Genomic DNA, 18,507 nt, shown 5'->3' on the forward strand with positions numbered 1-18,507 from the left:
TCTCCAATTCTTTCTTCAGCCTGTTCAAATCTGCTGTTGAATTCCTCTAGTTAATTTTTCGTTTCAATTATTGTACTTTTCAACTTCAGAATTTCTTTTTGGTTCTTTTTTGTTATAACTTCTCTCTCTTTATTGGTATTCTCTATGTAATGTGATACCACTTTTGTATTTTCCTTTAGTTATTCAAACATGAATGCCTTTAGTTCTTTGGACAGTAAAGTTAATTAGAAGTCTTTGGCTGGGCTCAGTGGCTCACGCCTGTAATCCCAGCACTTTGGGAAGCTGAGGTGAGTGGATCATGAGGTCAGGAGTTCAAGACTATCCTGGCCAATCTGATGAAACCCCGTCTCTACTAAGAATACAAAAATTAGCCAGGCATGGTGGCGCATGCCTGTAGTCCCAGCTACTTGGGAGGCTGAGACAGGAGAATCGCTTGAACCCGGGAGATGGAGGTTGCAGTGAGCCAAGATCTTGCCACTGCACTCCAGCCTGGTGACAGAGTGAGACTCTGTCTCAAAAAATAAAAAAGAAGTCTTTGTCTGGCCCAGGCATGGTGGCTCATACCTGTAATTCCAGCACTTTGGGAGGCCAGGGTGGACAGATCCTTTAAGTTCGGGAGTTCAAGATCAGCCTGAGTGACATGGCAAAACCCTGTCTCTACAAAAATACAAAAATTAGCCATGCATGGTGGTGCATGCCTGTAGTCCCAGCTACTTGGGAGGCTGAGGCAGGAGGATTGTTTGAGTCCAGGAGGCACAGGATGTGGTGAGCTACGATTGCATCACTGCACTCCAGCCTGGGCAATGAAGTGAGACTCCATCTCAAAAAAGAAAAAAGAAAAGAAAAGAAAAGAAAAAAGAAGTATTTGTCTTGTAAGCTCAAAGTCTGGGCATTCTCAAGGACAGTTTCTATGGAAACTGCTTTTATTCTCATGTATGGTCATACTTATTTCTTTACATTTCTAATAATCTTTTGTTAAAAACTCAACATTTTGTATAATGTAATGTAGCAACTCTGAAATAAGCTTCTTCCCCTCCCCTGCTTTTGTGGTTGCTTGTGTTTTTTTGTTTTTGCTGAGAACATTTATTTAGTGACTTTTCTGAACTAGTTCTGTAACATCTGTACTCTTTGACCTCTGTGGCTACTAAAAGTCTCTGCTTGATTAGCTTCATGGACAGCTAATTATTGGTAAATATTTATTTGTGTTTCTGGTATTTTTATTGAGATTATGTTAAATTTATTTATTAACTTGGAATAAGCAGAATATTTATGATGCTGAGTCATTGAGTCATCTTGTCAAAGAATGTGTATATGTGTGTGTATACATATGTATGTGTATGTCTCACATATAATGAGAGTTTACAGACGTGTTTTAAAATTGCTGTACAACTTATGATACTTTTTTTAAACAAATTTTATTTACAAGCTCTGTTCACTGAAAGGGCCTACACCCCAATAGTGATGTACAAACATCTTGGTTTCTAAATACTGGTCCCCATTTAAAGGAATCAGAGCATTTTGGAGAACTAGTTGATTCCAGCTCAGTAGGGAAAGTACACAATGATTCTGAAACAACTTGTGTTAGAAAGCAAAGAAGCACTCAAAGAGTAATGGTGACTTCTCAAAAAGAAGCTGACTTGAAGGGACCCCTGCTGTCCCAATTGTAGATAATTTGAGCATCCAAAAAATAATGGCAGAGGGTTGAAAAATTACCTATTGAGTACAATGTTTACTACAGTAAAAGCCCAGGCTTCACCACTATGTCATACATGCATGTAAGAAATCTGCATTTGTACCCCTTAAATATCTTTTAAAAAATAATGACAGAAATATCAACTTAAAATTAATGATCCCAGCCGGGTGCGATGGCTCACTACTGTAATCCCAGCACTTTGGGAAGCCGAAGCGGGTGGATCACAAGGTCAGGAGTTCGAAACCAGCCTGGCCAACATAGTGAAACCTCGCCTCTACTAAAAATACTCAAAAAATTAGCCAGGCGTAGTGGTGGGCGCCTGTAGTCCCAGCTACTCGGGAGGCTGAGGCAGGAGAATCGCTTGGACTGGGGAGGCGGAGGTTGCAGTGAGCCGAGATCGTACCACTGCACTCCAGCCTGGGTGACAGAGTGAGATCTCCGTCTCAAAAAAAAAAAAAAAAAAAAAAAAAAAAATCATGATCCCATAGTGATGCTCAAGATTATAAGAGGAAAATGAAGGAAGAGAGACAGAAGGAGGGAGAAAGAGAAGAGAAATGAATTGAGGAAGGAAGGAAGAGAAGGAGGATGGAAGAGAAAAAAGGATGCTCTTTTCCAGGAAAATACCAGCTTATATAAAATGAATCATAGAATTAGAAATTTATGGTTTTGTAATCCTCCTTGTAATAATTGATCCTGGCGAAGATCATCAATGGATATTAAGACTAGTAGGTGAAAGCTTGTTGGGAAATGGGATAGTCTCAAGACTTCAAATTATCACCCGCACAGGAGAAACCATACCTTTATACTGGAGAGATCTCCAGTGGCAGTCACCACCTTCAGCAGATAATCAAATTTGACATCACTAATAATGGTGCAACCTGATATTATGTGCAAGTAAATTTTTAACAGACTCTCAAAAAAAAAAAAAAAAAACCAAAATACTAAGGGGGACCCAATTTGTAACATGTGCCAAATTCTATGGTGTTAATATTCCCATCATGGCCGATTTCAGATTACCAATATGATATCACTATTCAGAGTTGTAAAGAGATGCTAACAATCAGCTTACCTATGAGCCTGCTCCAGTGTAACATTGAATTTATTTATTTATTTATTTATTTATTTTTATTCATTGAGACAGAGTCTCACTCTGTCGCCCAGGCTAGAGTGCAGTGGTGCATTCTTGGCTAACTGCAACCTCCACATCCCAGGTTCAAGCGATTCTCGTGCCTCAGCCTCCTGAGTAGCTGAGATTACAGGCACACACCATTCCTGTAATTAACCATGCCCGGCTAATTTTTGTATTTTTACTAGAGACAGGGTTTCGCCATGTTAGCCAGGCTGGTCTTGAACTCCTGACCTCAAGTGATCCACCTGCCTTGGCATCCCAAAGTCCTGGGATTACAGATGTGAACCACCATGCCTGGCCCTTATTTATTTATCTGAGATGGTCTCACTCTGTCACCTAGGGTAGAGGGCAGTGGTGTAATCATAGCTCACTGTAACATTGAACTTGGGCTCAAGCGATCCTTCCACCTCAGTTTCTTGAGTAGCTGCAACTACAGGTGCACACCATCATACGTGACTAATCTTTTATTTTTTGTAGAGATGCGGGTTTCACACTTTGGGAGGTCGAGGTGGGAGGATTGCTTGAGCCTAGGAGTTCAAGACCAGCCCTGGCAACACAGTGAGACCCCATCTCCACAAAAAATAAAAAAAATTCTTGCAGCAGTAAGGTGATATCGCATTGTGGTTTTGATTTGCATTTCCCTGATCATTAGTGATGCTGAACATTTTTTCATGTTTGTTGTCCATTTGTATATCTTCTTTTGAGAATTGTCTCTTCATGTCCTTAGCCCACTTTTTGATGAGATTGTTTGGTTTTTTCTTGCTAATTTGTTGAAGTTCATTGTAGATTCTGGATATTAGTCCTTTGTCAGATGTATAGATCGTGAAGATTTTCTCCCACTCTGTGGGTTGTCTGTTTACTCTGCTGACTGTTCCTTTTGCTGTGCAAAAGCTCTTTAATTAAGTTCCAGCTATTTATCTTTGTTTTAATTGCATTTGCTTTTGGGTTCTTGGTCATGAAATCCTTACGTTAGCCAGTATCTAGAAGGGTTTTTCCAGTGTTGTCTTCTAGAATTTTTATAGTTTCAAGTCTTAGATTTAAGTCCTTGATCCATCTTGCATTGATTTTTGTATAAGGTGAGGGATGAGGACCCAGTTTCATTCTCCTACATGTGGCTTGCCAATTATCCCAGTACCATTTGTTAAATAGGGCGTCATTTCCCCACTTTATGCTTTTATTTGCAAGAATGGCCATAATTGCTGGGCGCAGTGGCTCACGCTTGTAATCCCAGCACTTTGGGAGGCCGAGGCGGGCAGATCACAAGGTCAGGAGATCAAGACCATGCTGGCTAACACAGTGAAACCCCGTCTCTACTAAAAATACAAAAAATCAGCCAGGCATGGCGGCAGGCGCATGTAGTCCCAGCTACTCGGGAGGCAGAAGCAGAAGAATGGTGTGAACCCGACAGGCGGAGCTTGCAGTGAGACAAGATCTCACCACCGCACTCCAGCCTGGGCAACAGAGCGGGACTCCATCTCAAAAAAAAAAAGAATAGCCATAATTAAAAAATCAAAAAATAATAGATGTTGGTGTAGATACGGTGAACAGGGAACACTTCTCCACTGCTGGTGAGAATGTAAACTAGTATGACCACTATGGAAAACAGTGTGGAGATTCCTTAAAGAACTAAAAGTAAAACTACCATTTGATCCAGCAATCCCACTACTGGGTATCTACCCAGAGGAAAAGAAGTCATTATACAAAAAAGATACTTGCACACACATGTTTATAGCAGCACAATTTGCAATTGCAAAGATGTGGAACCAATTGAGATGCCCATCAATCAACAAGTGGATAAAGAAATTGTGATACACACACACGCACACACGCACGATGGAGTACTACTCAGCCATAAAAAAGAATGAATTAGGGCCGGGTGTGGTGGCTTATGCCTGTAATCCCAGCACTTTGGGAGGCCGAGGCAGGCGGATCACGAGGTCAGGAGATCAAGACCATCCTGGCTAACACAGTGAAATCCCGTCTCCACTAAAAATACAAAAAAATTAGACGGGCATAGTGGCACACACCTGTAATCCCAGCTACTTGGGAGACTGAGGCAGGAGAATTGCTTGAACCCAGGAGGCAGAGGTTGCAGTGAGCCAAGTCTGTGCTACTGCACTCCAGCCTGGGTGACAGAGCAAGACTCCATCTCAAAAAAAAAAAAAAGGAAGGAATTGATGGCATTTGCAGCAACCTGGATGGGATTGGAGACTATTATTCTAAGTGAAGTAGCTCAGGAATGGAAAACCAAACATCGTATGCTCTTACTTATAAGTGGGAGCTAAACTATGAGGATGCAAAGGTAAAAGAATGGCACAATAGACTTTGGGACTCAGGGGAAAAGGTGGAGGGGGTAAGAAATAAAAGACTACAAGTCGGGTCCACTGTATACTTCTTGGGTGATGGGGGCACCAGAATCTCACAAATCATCACTAAAGAACTTACTCTTGTAACCAAATACCACCTGTTCCCCAAAAACCTATGGAAATAAAAAAAAATAAAAAATAAATTGAAATTAAATTTAATAAAATTAAAAAAATTATCCAGGTGTGGTGGCATACACCCGTAGTCCTAGCTACTCAGGCGACTGAATTGGGAGGATGACTTGAGCCTGGGAGGTTGAGGCTGTAATGAGCCATGGTCACACTGCTGTGCTGCAGCCCATGCCACAGACAGAGACCCTGTCTCAAAAAAACAAAACAAAAACTAGCCTGGACTTTACAAAAAATTCAATACCATGAAACACAATAACAAAAAAGGGCAAATGTGTCTTTTCTAGATTAAAATATACTAAAGAGGTAAACAAATACAATGCATACATACACCTTAATTAACTTCTAGATCTAAACTAAAAAACATTTAAAAACATTTTGGGGCGATGTTTTGGGAAATGAAAATATTGACTATATATTTGCTGACATTGAATTAGTGTTAATATTATTATGTGTGATACCTGTTTCTTACATAGCAGAATGTTCTCGTATTCTTAGGATACAAGCTGAAATACTTAGGGGTGAAGTGCAATGATGCCTACATCAACAAAACAAAATAACATCCATATATGGAAGGTGAGGAAGGAGAGGGAGAGAGAGAAAAGGCAAATGTAACTAAATGTTAAGAACTGGTGAATCCAGGTGAAGTGTGTGTGTATAGGTAATTATTATATTGTTCTTTCAATAGCAAAAGTTTGCAAATTGTTAAGGTAAAAATATTGAGAGAAAACTCAATCCCTAGCTTTAGAGATATCTTACTAGCTCTTAGGCTATTGATTTTTAAATTTTTGTTTTATTACTTTTTATTTTAATGCAGATTCCTGTGTCAAGACTGAGGGACACAGTCCTGGAACTAGCAGTGTTTGATCAACATAGGAGAAAGTTTGATAATTTCAGTTCACTAATGCTAGAATGGAAATCCTCCAATGAAACACTAGCCTATTTCGAAGATTATAAATCAGTGGAAATGGTAGCAAAAGATGATGGCAGTGGGCAGACCCGGTTACATGGTATTGTGAAAATATACAAGTCTTTTCGTATACCTGAGTGTTTCTTTTTTTTTTTTTTTTTTTTTTTTTTTTGACTTTAAGTTCTAGGGTATATGTGCACAATGTGCAGGTTTGTTACATATGTATACATGTGCCATGTTGGTTTGCTGCACCCATTAACTCATCATTTACATTAGGTATTTCTCCTAATGCTATCCTTCCCCATCCCCTCACCCCATGACAGGCTCTGGTGTGTGATATTCCCCGCCCTGTGTCCAAGTGTTCTCATTGTTCAGTTCCCACCTATGAGTGAGAACATGCAGTGTTTGGTTTTCTGTCCTTGTGATAGTTTGCTCAGAATGATGGTTTCCAGCTTCATCCATGTCCCTACAAAGGACACGAACTCATCCTTTTCATGGTTGCATAGTATTCCATGGAGTATATGTGCCACATTTTCTTTTTTCTTTTTTTTTTTTTTTAGGCGGAGCCTTGCTCAGTCGCCCAGGCTGGAGTGCAGTGGCACGCTCTCGGCTCACTGCAAGCTCCACTTCCAGGGTTCATGCCATTCTCCTGCCTCAGCCTCCTGAGTAGCTGGGACTACAGGCGCCCGCCACTGCACTGGGCTAATTTTTTTTTTTTTTTTTTTAGTAGACATGGGGTTTCACCATGTTAGCCAGGATGGTCTTGATCTCCGGACCTCATGATCCACCCGCCTCAGCCTCCCAAAGTGCTGGGATTACAGGTGTGAGCCACCGCGTCCAGCCCAGTTTCAGCTTTCTGCATATGGCTAGCCAATTTTCCCAGCACCATTTATTAAATAGGGAATCCTTTCCCCATTTCTTGTTTTTGTCAGGTTTTTCAAAGATCAGATGGTTGTAAATGTGTGGTGTTATTTCTGAGACCTCTGTTCTGTTCCATTGGTCTATATCTCTGTTTTGGTACAAGTACCAAACAACAGAGATATAGCTCTGTTTTGGTTACTGTAGGCTTGTAGTATAGTTTGAAGTCAGGTAGTGTGATGCCTCCAGCCTTGTTCTTTTGGCTTAGGATTGTCTTGGCCATGTGGGCTCTTTTTTGGTTCTATATGAACTTTTCCAATTCTGTGAAGAAAGTCATTGGTGGCTTGATGGGCATGGCATTGAATCTATAAATTATCTTGGGCAGTATGGCCATTTTCACAATATTGATTCTTCCTATCCATGAGCATGAAATGTTCTTCCATTTGTTTGTATCCTCTTTTATTTCATTGAGCAGTGGTTTGTAGTTCTCCTTGAAGAGGTCCTTCACATCCCTTGTAAGTTGGATTCCTAGGTATTTTATTGTCTTTGTAACAGTTGTGAATGGGAGTTCACGCATGATTTGGCTCTCTGCTTGTCTGTTATTGGTGTATAAGAATGCTTGTGATTTTTGCACATTGATTTTGTATGCTGAGACTTTGCTGAAGTTGCTTATCAGCTTAAGGAGATTTTGGGCTGAGACGATGGGGTTTTCTAAATACATGATCATGTCATCTGCAAACAGGGACAATTTGCCTTCCTCTTTTCCTAATTGAACACCCTTTATTTTTCTCCTGCCTGATTGCCCTGGCCAGAACTTCCAACACTATGTTAAATAGGAGTGGTGAAAGAGGACATCCCTGTCTTGTGCCAGTTTTCAAAGGGAATGCTTCCAGTTTTTGCCCATTTCAGTATGATATTGGCTGTGGGTTTGTCATAAATAGCTCTTATTATTTTGAGATACGTTCCATCAGTACCTAGTTTATTGACAGCTTTTAGCATGAAGGTTTGTTGAATTTTGTCGAAGGCCTTTTCTGCATCTATTGAGATAATCACGTGGTTTTTATCTTTGGTTCTGTTTATGTGATGGATTACGTTGATTGATTTGCGTATGTTGAATCAGCCTTGCATCCCAGGGATGAAGCCAACTTGATGTTGGTGGATAAGTTTTTTGATGTGCTGCTGGATTCGGTTTGCGAGGATTTTATTGAGGGTTTTTCCATCGGTGTTCATCAGGGATATTGGTCTAAAATTCTCTTTTTGGTGTGTGTCTCTGCCAGGCTTTGGTATCAGGATGATGCTGGCCTCATAAAATGAGTTAGAGAGGATTCCCTCTTTTTCTATTGATTGGAAAATTTTGGAAGGAATGGTACCAGCTCCTCTTTGTACCTCTAGTAGAATTCGGCTGTGAATTCGTCTGGTCCTGAACTTTTTTTGGTTGGTAGGCTATTAATTATTGCCTCAATTTCAGAGCCTGTTATTGGTCTATTCAGCAATTCAGCTTCTTCCTGGTTTAGTCTTGGGAGGGTGTATGTGTCCAGGAATTTATCCATTTCTTCTAGATTTTCTAGTTTATTTGCATAGAGGTGTTTATAGTATTCTCTGATGATAGTTTGTATTTCTGTGGGATTAGTGGTCATATCCCCTTTATCATTTTTTACTACGTCTATTTGATTCTTCTGTCTTTTATTCTTTATTAGTCTTGCTAGTGGTCTATCAATTTTGTTGATCTTTTCAAAAAACCAGCTCCTGGATTCATTGATTTTTTTGAAGGGTTTTTTTGTGTCTCTGTCTTCTTCAGTTCTGCTCTGATCTTAGTTATTTCTTGCCTTCTGCTATCTTTTGAGTTTGTTTGCTCTTGCTTCTCTAGTTCTTTTTTTCTTTCTTTCTTTCTTTTTTTTTTTTTTATACAGAATCTCGCTCTGTCGCCCAGGCTGGAGGGCAGTGGTGCAATCTGGGCTCACTGCAAGCTCCGCCTCCCGGGTTCACGCCATTCTCCTGCCTCAGCCTCCCGAGTAGCTGGAACTACAGGTGCCCGCCACCACGCCTGGCTAATTTTTTGTATTTTTAGTAGAGACAGGATTTCACCGTGTTAGACAGGATAGTCTTGATCTCCTGACCTTGTGATCCGCCCGCCTTGGCCTCCCAAAGTGCTGGGATTACAGGTGTGAGCCACCGTGCCCGGCCTCTAGTTCTTTCAATTGTGATGTTAGAGTGTCGATTTTAGATCTTTCCTGATTTCTCTTGTGGGCATTTAGTGCTACAAATTTACCTCTACACACTGCTTTAAATGTGTCCCAGAGATTCTGGTACGCTGTGCTTTGTTCTCACTGGTTTCAGAGAACATCTTTCTTTCTGCCTTCATTTCTGTCATGCGCGTCCGTGTGAAGAGACTACCAAATAGGCTTTGTGTGAGCAATAAATTTTTTTTTTTTTTTTTTTTTTTGAGATGGAGTCTTGCTCTGTCGCCCAGGCTGGAGTGCAGTAGCCAGATCTCAGCTCACTGCAAGCTCTGTCTCCCGGGTTTACGCCATTCTCCTGCCTCAGCCTCCGAGTAGCTGGGACTACAGGCGCCCGCCACCTCGCCCGGCTAGTTTTTTGTATTTTTTAGTAGAGACGGGGTTTCACCGTATTAGCCAGGATGGTCTCGATCTCCTGACCTCGTGATCCGCCCGTCTTGGCCTCCCAAAGTGCTGGGATTACAGGCTTGAGCCACCGCACCCAGCCGGCAATAAAACTTTTTAATCACCTGGGTGCAGGCGGGCTTTGTCTGAAAAGAGAGTCAGCAAAGGGAGATAAGGGTGGGGCCGTTTTATAGGATTTGGGTAGGTAAAGGAAAATTACAGTCAAAGTGGGGTTGTTTTCTGGCAGGCAGGAGTGGGATGCGATGGCTTGGTTTGGGCTCAGAGCCCTGACAATTTCGTTGTTTATCCAGTAGTCATTCAGGAGCAGGTTGTTCAGTTTCCATGTAGTTGTGCGATTTTGAGTGAGTTTCTTAATCATATATCTGAGTGGTTTTTTTTTTGAGACGGAGTCTCGCGCTGTCGCCCGGGCTGGAGTGCAGTGGCCGGATCTCAGCTCACTGCAAGCTCCGCCTCCCGGGTTTACACCATTCTCCTGCCTCAGCCTCCAGAGTAGCTGGGACTACAGGCGCCCACCACCTCGCCCGGCTAGTTTTTTGTATTTTTTAGTAGAGAAGGGGTTTCACCGTGTTAGCCAGGATGGTCTCGATCTCCTGACCTCATGATCCGCCCGTCTCGGCCTCCCAAAGTGCTGGGATTACAGGCTTGAGCCACCGCGCCCGGCCATATCTGAGTGTTTCTACACTCACTTTCTTTCCTTTTTTTTTTTTTTTTTTGAGATACAGCCTCACTGTGTTGCGCAGGCTGGAATGCAATGGTGCTATCTCCGCTTACTGTAACTTATGCCTCCAGGATTCAAGCAATTCTTGTGCCTCAGCCTCCCGAGTAGCTGGGACTACAGGCACGTGCCACCATGTTCAGCTAATTTTTTGTATTTTAGTAGACACCGGTTTCACCATGTTGCCCAAGATGGTCTCGGGCTCGTGAGCTCAGGCAATCCACCTGCCTCGGCCTCCCAAAGTGCTAGGATTACAGGCATAAGCCGCCACACCCAGCCCTAAGTCTTTTCTTATGGGCAAGAATTTTATTTTAGATTTTATCGTATATCACCTTTTATCTTTGACTCTTGTACTTTTTAGAAAACATGAAGGTAGTTTTCCTTGTTTACAAAGCTAGGGCTGAGGGGCCAACATTTCTTACAAAAACATAAAATTAAATTAATTTTAAAATATATTTCTTTTTCTTTAGAGACAGAATATTATTCTGTCTCCCAGGCTGGAGAGCAGTGGAGCAGATCGTAGCTTACTATAACCTCAAACTCTTGGACTGAAGTGATCCTCCTGCCTCAGCCGCCCTAGTAGCTAGGACTGTAGGTGCATGCCACCAGGACCAACTGATTTTTTAATTTTTTGTAGATACAGGTTCTCACTATGTTGCCCAAGTTGGTCTCAAACTCCTGGCCTGAAGTGATCCTCCTACCTCAGCCTCTCAAAGTGCTAGAATTACAGGCATGAGCCATTGTACCTGATTTTATTTTATTTTATTTTATTTTATTTTATTTATTGAGATGGAATCTCGGTCTATCTCCCAGGCTGGAGTGCAGTGGCGCGATCTCGGCTCATTGCAACCTCCACCTCCCGGGTTCAAGTGATTCTCCTGCCTCAGCCTCCTGAGTAGCTGGGCTTACAGGCCTGCACCACCTCGCCTGGCTAATTTTTTGTATTTTTAGTAGAGACAGGGTTTCACCATGTTGGCCAGGCTGGTCTCGAACTCTTGAACTCAAGTGATCTGTCTGCCTCGATCTCCCAAAGTGCTGGGATTATAGGCATGAGCCACTGCGCCCAGCGCCTGACTCAATTTTAAAATGTATTGACTCCCTGTTATTTTCCTAACATTATTTATTTGTTAGCAAATATTTATTGAATGGCTACATTTAAGGTCCTCTGCTAGGCACTGGAGATGTAATGATGAATGAGACAGACATGGCTTCTGCCCTCATATACTTACAGTCTAAGGCATACGATAGCTCGAGAAGCCAGACTTTAAACATTACAACTGTGTTAAGTGCAAATATAGAAAGACTTGAGAGCTTTAGGGGGACCTAACCTCATCTTGAACAGGGAAGGCTACCCTGAGAAAGTGACATTTATGCTGAGACCTGAAGTGGTGACAGGAAGAGGAAATAGCAAGAATGAGCTTAAGAAGGCTAGTGAGGCCTGACGCAGTGACTCACGCCTGTAATCTCAGCACTCTGGGAGGCCGAGGCGGGCGGATCACGAGGTCAGGAGATCGAGACCATCCTGGCTAACACAGTGAAACCCCGTCTCTACTAAAAATACAAAAAATTATCCGGGCGAGGTGGCGGGCGCCTGTAGTCCCAGCTACTCGGGAGGCTGAGGCAGGAGAATGGCATGAACCCGGGAGGCGGAGCTTGCAGTGAGCCAAGATCAGGCCACTGCCCTCCAGCCTGGGCGACAGAGCGAGACTCCGTCTAAAAAAAAAAAAAAGAAGGCGAGTGAGACTAAGTCAGAGAGGCACGAGGCATAGATGAGGTTCTAAAAGAGCAACAAGACCTCATGCCCAAGTGCTTATTAAGCTTCTGCTTGTGTCACATTTGCTGATGTCCCATTCACTAATGGAAGTCACCTGACAAAAACCAGAGTCAAGATGGGTGGGACTACATAAAGGCATGGATACCAGCAGGCATGATTCACTGTGGACCATTAATATAACTGTTTAGGCCAGGTGCAGTGGCTCATGCCTGTAATCCCAGCACTTTGGGAAACTGAGGCAAGAGAATCAAGCCCAAGAGTGCAAGACCAACCTGGGCAATGTAGTGAGACCCCCCCACCTCTATTTAAAAATAATAAAATATTATTTAATATATATTTTATGCATACAAAATATGTAGACATGTTATGCCGAGACCTGCTCGGTCGGGGAGACCCTAACCCAGTGGCACTAGAGGAATTGAAGACACAAACACAGAAACATAGAGGTGTGAGGAATCAGGGGTCTCACAGCCTTCAGAGCTGAGAACCCCGAACAGAGATTTACCCACATATTTATTAACAGCAAACCAGTCTTTAGCATTGTTTCTATAGATATTAAATTAACTAAAAGTATCCCTTAAGGGAAACGAAGGGATGGGCCGAATTAATTGCAGCAGGAACATGCTCTTAAGACAGAAATCGCTCATGCTTTTGTTTGTGCCTTGAGAATGCCTTTAAGCAGTCTTCCACCCTGGGCGGGCCAGGTGTTCCTCACCCTTGTTCCCGTAAACCCACAACCTTCCAGTTTGGGCATTACAGTCATTATGGACATGTTACATTGCCGCAGAGATTTTATTTATGGCCAGTCTTGGGGCCAGTTTATGGCCAGACTTTGGGGGGCTTGCTCCCAACAATTTTATATATAATATGTACATATTATATATAATATACCATATTATACATATATATAATATATGTATTTTTGTGTTCCCTATTCCTTTGAATGGTTCTACATCTACCCAAATGCTCATACCAGAAATCTAAAAGTTAGCCTTTGTACCATTTTCTTCTACACCAGAAGATAATTCTTCTTCACAATACAAGTCTGAATATCTCTCTTCATCCTTTTTTGGTTGCTATTTACTGAGCTCTCATGACATGCCAGGCACTGCACTAAGTACTTTACACATTTTTTCACATAATCTTCTAACCACCGTGAGAGATTGGTATTATCATTCCCATTTTGTGAATTTATTGATTTATCAAACATTTATTTAGTTCTTACTATAACCGGCTCAGTTTTAGGACCTAAGATTACAAAGGTAAACAGATGAAGCAATAAACTCTCTGACATCAAAGCCCGTAGTCCTGACCACTGACTATACTGTCACCATATTGTCTTCAGAGACTCCCCATACTTTCTGGGTAAAATTTGTATGTTGTAGCCTCACAGACTGACCCTGTTTACTTCTTTGGTTTCACCTCTTATTAGTATCCACACATATCCTATATTTTTCTCACACTCAACAACTTTAGATCCCTAACTATAACAAGGCTTGTCATTCTACTTTCCTTTGCATATATTGCTTATGCTCTATTTTCTTAAAACATGTTTTTCTCGCATCTTCACTGGGTTGAAATCTTCCTCTAGGGAACCTGGGAGTTTTCTGTCCCTCTATATTCCCAATCTAAAATAAATATTCCTTCTTTGTGCTCTTGTATACTCTATGTGCTCTGTACATACTTCTGTAATAGCACTTATCACACTATATTACAGTGATTGGTTTACTACTCAGTCACCCCTCACTAAATTATGGGTTTCTTTGAAGGCAAGGATTGTGTTTTCTTCTTAATTTCTGTATTCTAATTACCTAACATAGCACCTGGCATGTAGTAGGCCCTCAATAAATATTTGTTGAATGAATGTGGCGTCAGGAGAAACTGCCTCACAGATTTAGTCATGATTATATATTGAGGACAAAATTAAAACTGGACTAAGTGAAGTGGCAGATTCATGTTTGTTAAATTAAAAAAAGAAAAAAAGGCCAGGTGCAATAGCTCACACCTGTAATCCCAGCACTTTAGGAGGCTGAGGCAGGAGGATCACTTGAGCTCAGGAGTTCAAGACCAGCCTGGTTAACACAGCAAGACCCCGTCTCTACAAAACATTAGCCAGGCATGTTGACGTGCACCTGTGGTCCCAGCTACTTGGGAGGCTGAGGTGGAAGGACTGCTTGAGCTGGGTAGGTAGAGGTTGCAGTAAACTGTGATTGCACCACTGCACTTCAGCCTGGGCGACAGAGTTAGACCCTGTCACACACACACACACACACACACACACACACACACACACACAAAGGAAAAAGAAAAGAGAGAAAGAGGAAAGAAAAGAAAGAGAAAGAAAATGAATGATTAAAGCAGAGTCAGAATATGGAAGCTTTCAAATACAAGTTTAAGGAGTTTGGATTGATCTAATTAAGAATAACCATTTAAAAACTTTGTTGGCCGGGCCCGGTGGCTCAAGCCTGTAATCCCAGGACTTTGGGAGGCCAAGACGGGCGGATCACGAGGTCAGGAGATTGAGACCATCCTGGCTAACACAGTGAAACCCCTTCTCTACTAAAAAATACAAAAAACTAGCCAGGCGAGGTGGCGGGCGCCTGTAGTCCCAGCTACTCTGGAGGCTGAGGCAGGAGAATGGTGTAAACCCGGGAGGCGGAGCTTGCAGTGAGCTGAGATCCGGCCACTGCACTCCAGCCTGGGCGACAGAGCGAGACTCCGTCTCAAAAAACAACAACAACAACAAAAAAAACTTTGTTAAGTGACTTACTTGACATATAAATGTAGAGAACAGTTTAGGAGAATTAAAGATGAAAGATCTCAAAGGACTATCCCTTTCTCACTTCCATTTGTAAATTGGACAAAACGTTACACCTGTCAGCCTATTTTTGGACTCATAGACCATCAAAGCTAGAAAGAATTTTAGATTTTGCCTGGCCCAGTCCCTCATTTAATAAAGAAACTAAGAGATAAAGTGTTTACTCAGGGTCATATGGGTATATATTGGCATGGTCAGCACAAAAACCCAGTTTTCAGGCCAGGTGTGGTGGCTCATGTCCGTAACCCCAGCACTTTAGGAGGCCGAGGCGGGCAGGTCACGAGGTCAGGAATTCGAGACCAGCCTAGCCAACATAGTGAAACCCCATCTCTACTAAAAATACAAAAATTAGACAGGCATGGTGGTGCGCAGTCCCAGCTACTTGGGAGGCTGAGGCAGGAGAATCGCTTGAATCCGGGAGGTTGTGGTGAGCCGAGATCACGCCACTGCACTTCAGCCTGGGCAACACAGCGACACTCCATCTAAAAAAATAAAAATAAAAAACAGTTTTTTCTTGTGTATTTCCCCATTGAGAGTTTTTCTTCCTCTGCAATAAAGCACCATTTGGAAAAACTGTGGCAGAATGTGGTTTTCTAGAAACACTTGTATTCTATATGTTATTGTTTCTCACAGGGTATTTTTCTGCATGTTTTCAGGTCATCAGATCCTTAAAGTACGTCAGATAAAAGGAACTGTACTTATTGGAGTCAATTTTGTGGGCTATTCAGAGAAGAAAAGCCCAAAAGTGAGTGGAGATTATAATATAAGAAATATAAGTTAAATAATTGGAATATAAAGCTCTTCTTTAAAAGTTATACAACTTACATAAAGCTGAGACCATATACCTCTGTAAATCTGTTATTTTTGGCACTCGAGAGAGTTCTGGAAACTTCTCCCGTAGAGCTGAAGAATTAGACATTGATTATTATTATTATTATTATTATTTGAGATGAAGTCTCGCTCTGTCTCCCAGGATGGAGTGCAGTGACATCATCTTGGCTCACTGCAACCTCTGCCTCCCAGGTTCAAGCGATTCTCCTGCCTCAACCTCCCAAGTAGCTGGGAGTACAGGTACCCACCACCATGCTCGGCTAATTTTTGTATTTTTAGTGGAGACGGGGTTTCACCATGTTAGCCAGGATGGTCTCAAACTCCGGACCTCAGATGATCTGCCTGCCTCACCCTCCCAAAGTGTTGGGATTACAAGTGTGAGCCACTGTGCCCGGCCAAGAATTAGACATTTATATTCACTTTTGTGGTTCTTATTATATTTCTAGGAAATTTCCAACTTGCCCAGATCTGTAGATGTGGAACTGCTCCTGGTAGATGATGTAACTGTAGTGCCTGAGAACGCCACCATCTATAACCACCCTGATGTGAAGGTAGAAGCTGTATGAGTCTGGTTACATGGAATCGTATTGGAGGGAACGTTATTAAAATTGATAGCATAACAATTAAAAAGCTCACTTATGTGTTGAAAATAATTGATACATATATATGAAACACATATATGATGGTTGCACCGTCCTTAAAAATTGTACCTTAATAATTGTATTTTGGCCGGGCGCGGTGGCTCAAGCCTGTAATCCCAGCACTTTGGGAGGCCGAGACGGGCGGATCACGAGGTCAGGAGATCGAGACCATCCTGGCGAACACGGTGAAACCCCGTCTCTACTAAAAATACAAAAAACTAGCCGGGCGAGGTGGCGGGCGCCTGTAGTCCCAGCTACTCCGGAGGCTGAGGCAGGAGAATGGAGTAAACCCGGGAGGCGGAGCTTGCAGTGAGCTGAGATCCGGCCACTGCACTCCAGCCTGGGCAACAGAGCCAGACTCCGTCTCAAAAAAAAAAAAAAAAAAAAAAAAAAATTGTATTTTGTCTTTTGTCCATTCACTGTAATCTTTTTATCCATATTCTTTCTTAGGTAGGTAGAAATTATTTCCTTTGAGCTATTTATAAACTGAAGTGAACAGAATATTGTTTGTCTGATTTTTCCATAGGAAATATTTAGCCTTGTGGAAGGATCTGGTTATTTTTTAGTCAACAGCAGTGAGCAGCATGTTGTCACCATCACTTACACGGAAGCAGAAAGCTCTGTTGAGGTGAGCTCTGGAGACAGTCTCAGATTGATGGTCTCAGGCCAACGCTCATTCTTAAGAGATTGATTGGAAAAATTCCATTTTGTGTCTAAAACTTGTTACACAAGTAACATTTTCCTTTCTTTCTTTCTTTAACCTATATAGATTCTTCAACCGAAAGGGAGTGCTTTTTTTGTTTCTGGTTGAACTGGCACAGTATAAGAGATCTCTAGTTAAAAGAAGTTTTTTTCTTTTCCATTAAAAGAGTTTCATTTTTTAAGTTTCAAAGCACACATCTGTGTAGATACTTAAAATATTTAAATATGCTATTGACTTTATTTATTTATTTATTTTTTGAGATAGAGTCTCGCTCTGTTGCCCAGGCTGGAGTACAGTGGTACAGTCCTGGCTCCCTGCAACCTCCACCTCCCAGGTTCAGGCAGTTCTTCTGCCTCAGCCTCCTGAGTAGCTGGGATTACAGGAGCCCACCACCATGTCTGGCTAATTTTTGTATTTTTAGTAGAGATAGGGTTTTACCATGTTGGCCAGACTGGTCTTGAACTCTTGACCTCAAGTGATCTGCCCAAAGTGCTAGGATTATAGGCGTGAGCCACCGCGCCAGGCCACTATTGACTTTACAAGATGAATATATGATGTTTTCAGCCAGGATATGACAACTCAAAACATTAACCTAACTCCATAGTCAGTATGTCAAAGGATTTGTTTTTAGTTGATTTATAGTAATAAAAATAATACCATATACTAATATATGTATATAGTTCCTTTCTACAAGCTTCAAGTAATTTAACTTACCCTAGTCATAATATATGTTTTAAAAAGGGAAGACTGAGGTACAAATGATGTGAAAAAAACATGCTATTGTGCAGGAACTGTAGCACAAAGAAAGAAAAAGCAGTGTTAGTTGGCCCAATGCTTTCTCCCCCTACTAGTGATTGTGGCATAAATGGATGCGATTTTTCTTCATGACATCCTTTCCTTGTTCATAATTGAGAAGCTGAATACATATGTTGGATTCTGCTTGAATTCAATCAACATAAATTCTGCTCTTTACTATTTGTTTTTTGTTTCGTTTTGTTTGGTAGAGATAGGGTCTCACTCTGTTGCTCAGGCTGGAGTGTGTGGCGTGATCATAGCTCACTGTAGCCTTGAGCTCCTAGATTCAAGTGATCCTCCCACCTCAGCCTGCTGAGTAGCTGGGATTATAAGTGTATGCCACCATGCCCAACTAATTTTTTTTTGAGACAGGATCTCACTGTTTCCCAGGCTGGAGTGCAGTGGCACAATCTCAACTCACTGCATCCTCAACCTCCCAGCTTCAAGTGATCCTCTCTCAGCCTCCTGAGTAACTGGGACTCCAGGCACGAACCACCGTGCCCAGC

At 41.9% G+C, this 18,507-nt stretch overlaps 1 protein-coding gene across 1 annotated transcript in view; it reads left to right on the forward strand.

Moving 5' to 3' along the window:
* The window catches only part of NUP210L (nucleoporin 210 like), a 168,165-nt gene that overhangs the window by 70,541 nt on the left and 79,117 nt on the right, over positions 1-18,507 (forward strand). Inside the window, exons 17-20 of the mRNA XM_073008364.1 lie at positions 6,132-6,324; positions 15,688-15,776; positions 16,309-16,413; positions 17,030-17,131. Coding sequence (XP_072864465.1) covers positions 6,132-6,324; positions 15,688-15,776; positions 16,309-16,413; positions 17,030-17,131 — 489 coding nt within the window. The remainder of the gene's footprint in view (positions 1-6,131; positions 6,325-15,687; positions 15,777-16,308; positions 16,414-17,029; positions 17,132-18,507) is intronic.

Source organism: Chlorocebus sabaeus, chromosome 20, assembly GCF_047675955.1.
Source record: "Chlorocebus sabaeus isolate Y175 chromosome 20, mChlSab1.0.hap1, whole genome shotgun sequence".
In the NCBI taxonomy this organism is placed as follows: domain Eukaryota; kingdom Metazoa; phylum Chordata; class Mammalia; order Primates; family Cercopithecidae; genus Chlorocebus; species Chlorocebus sabaeus.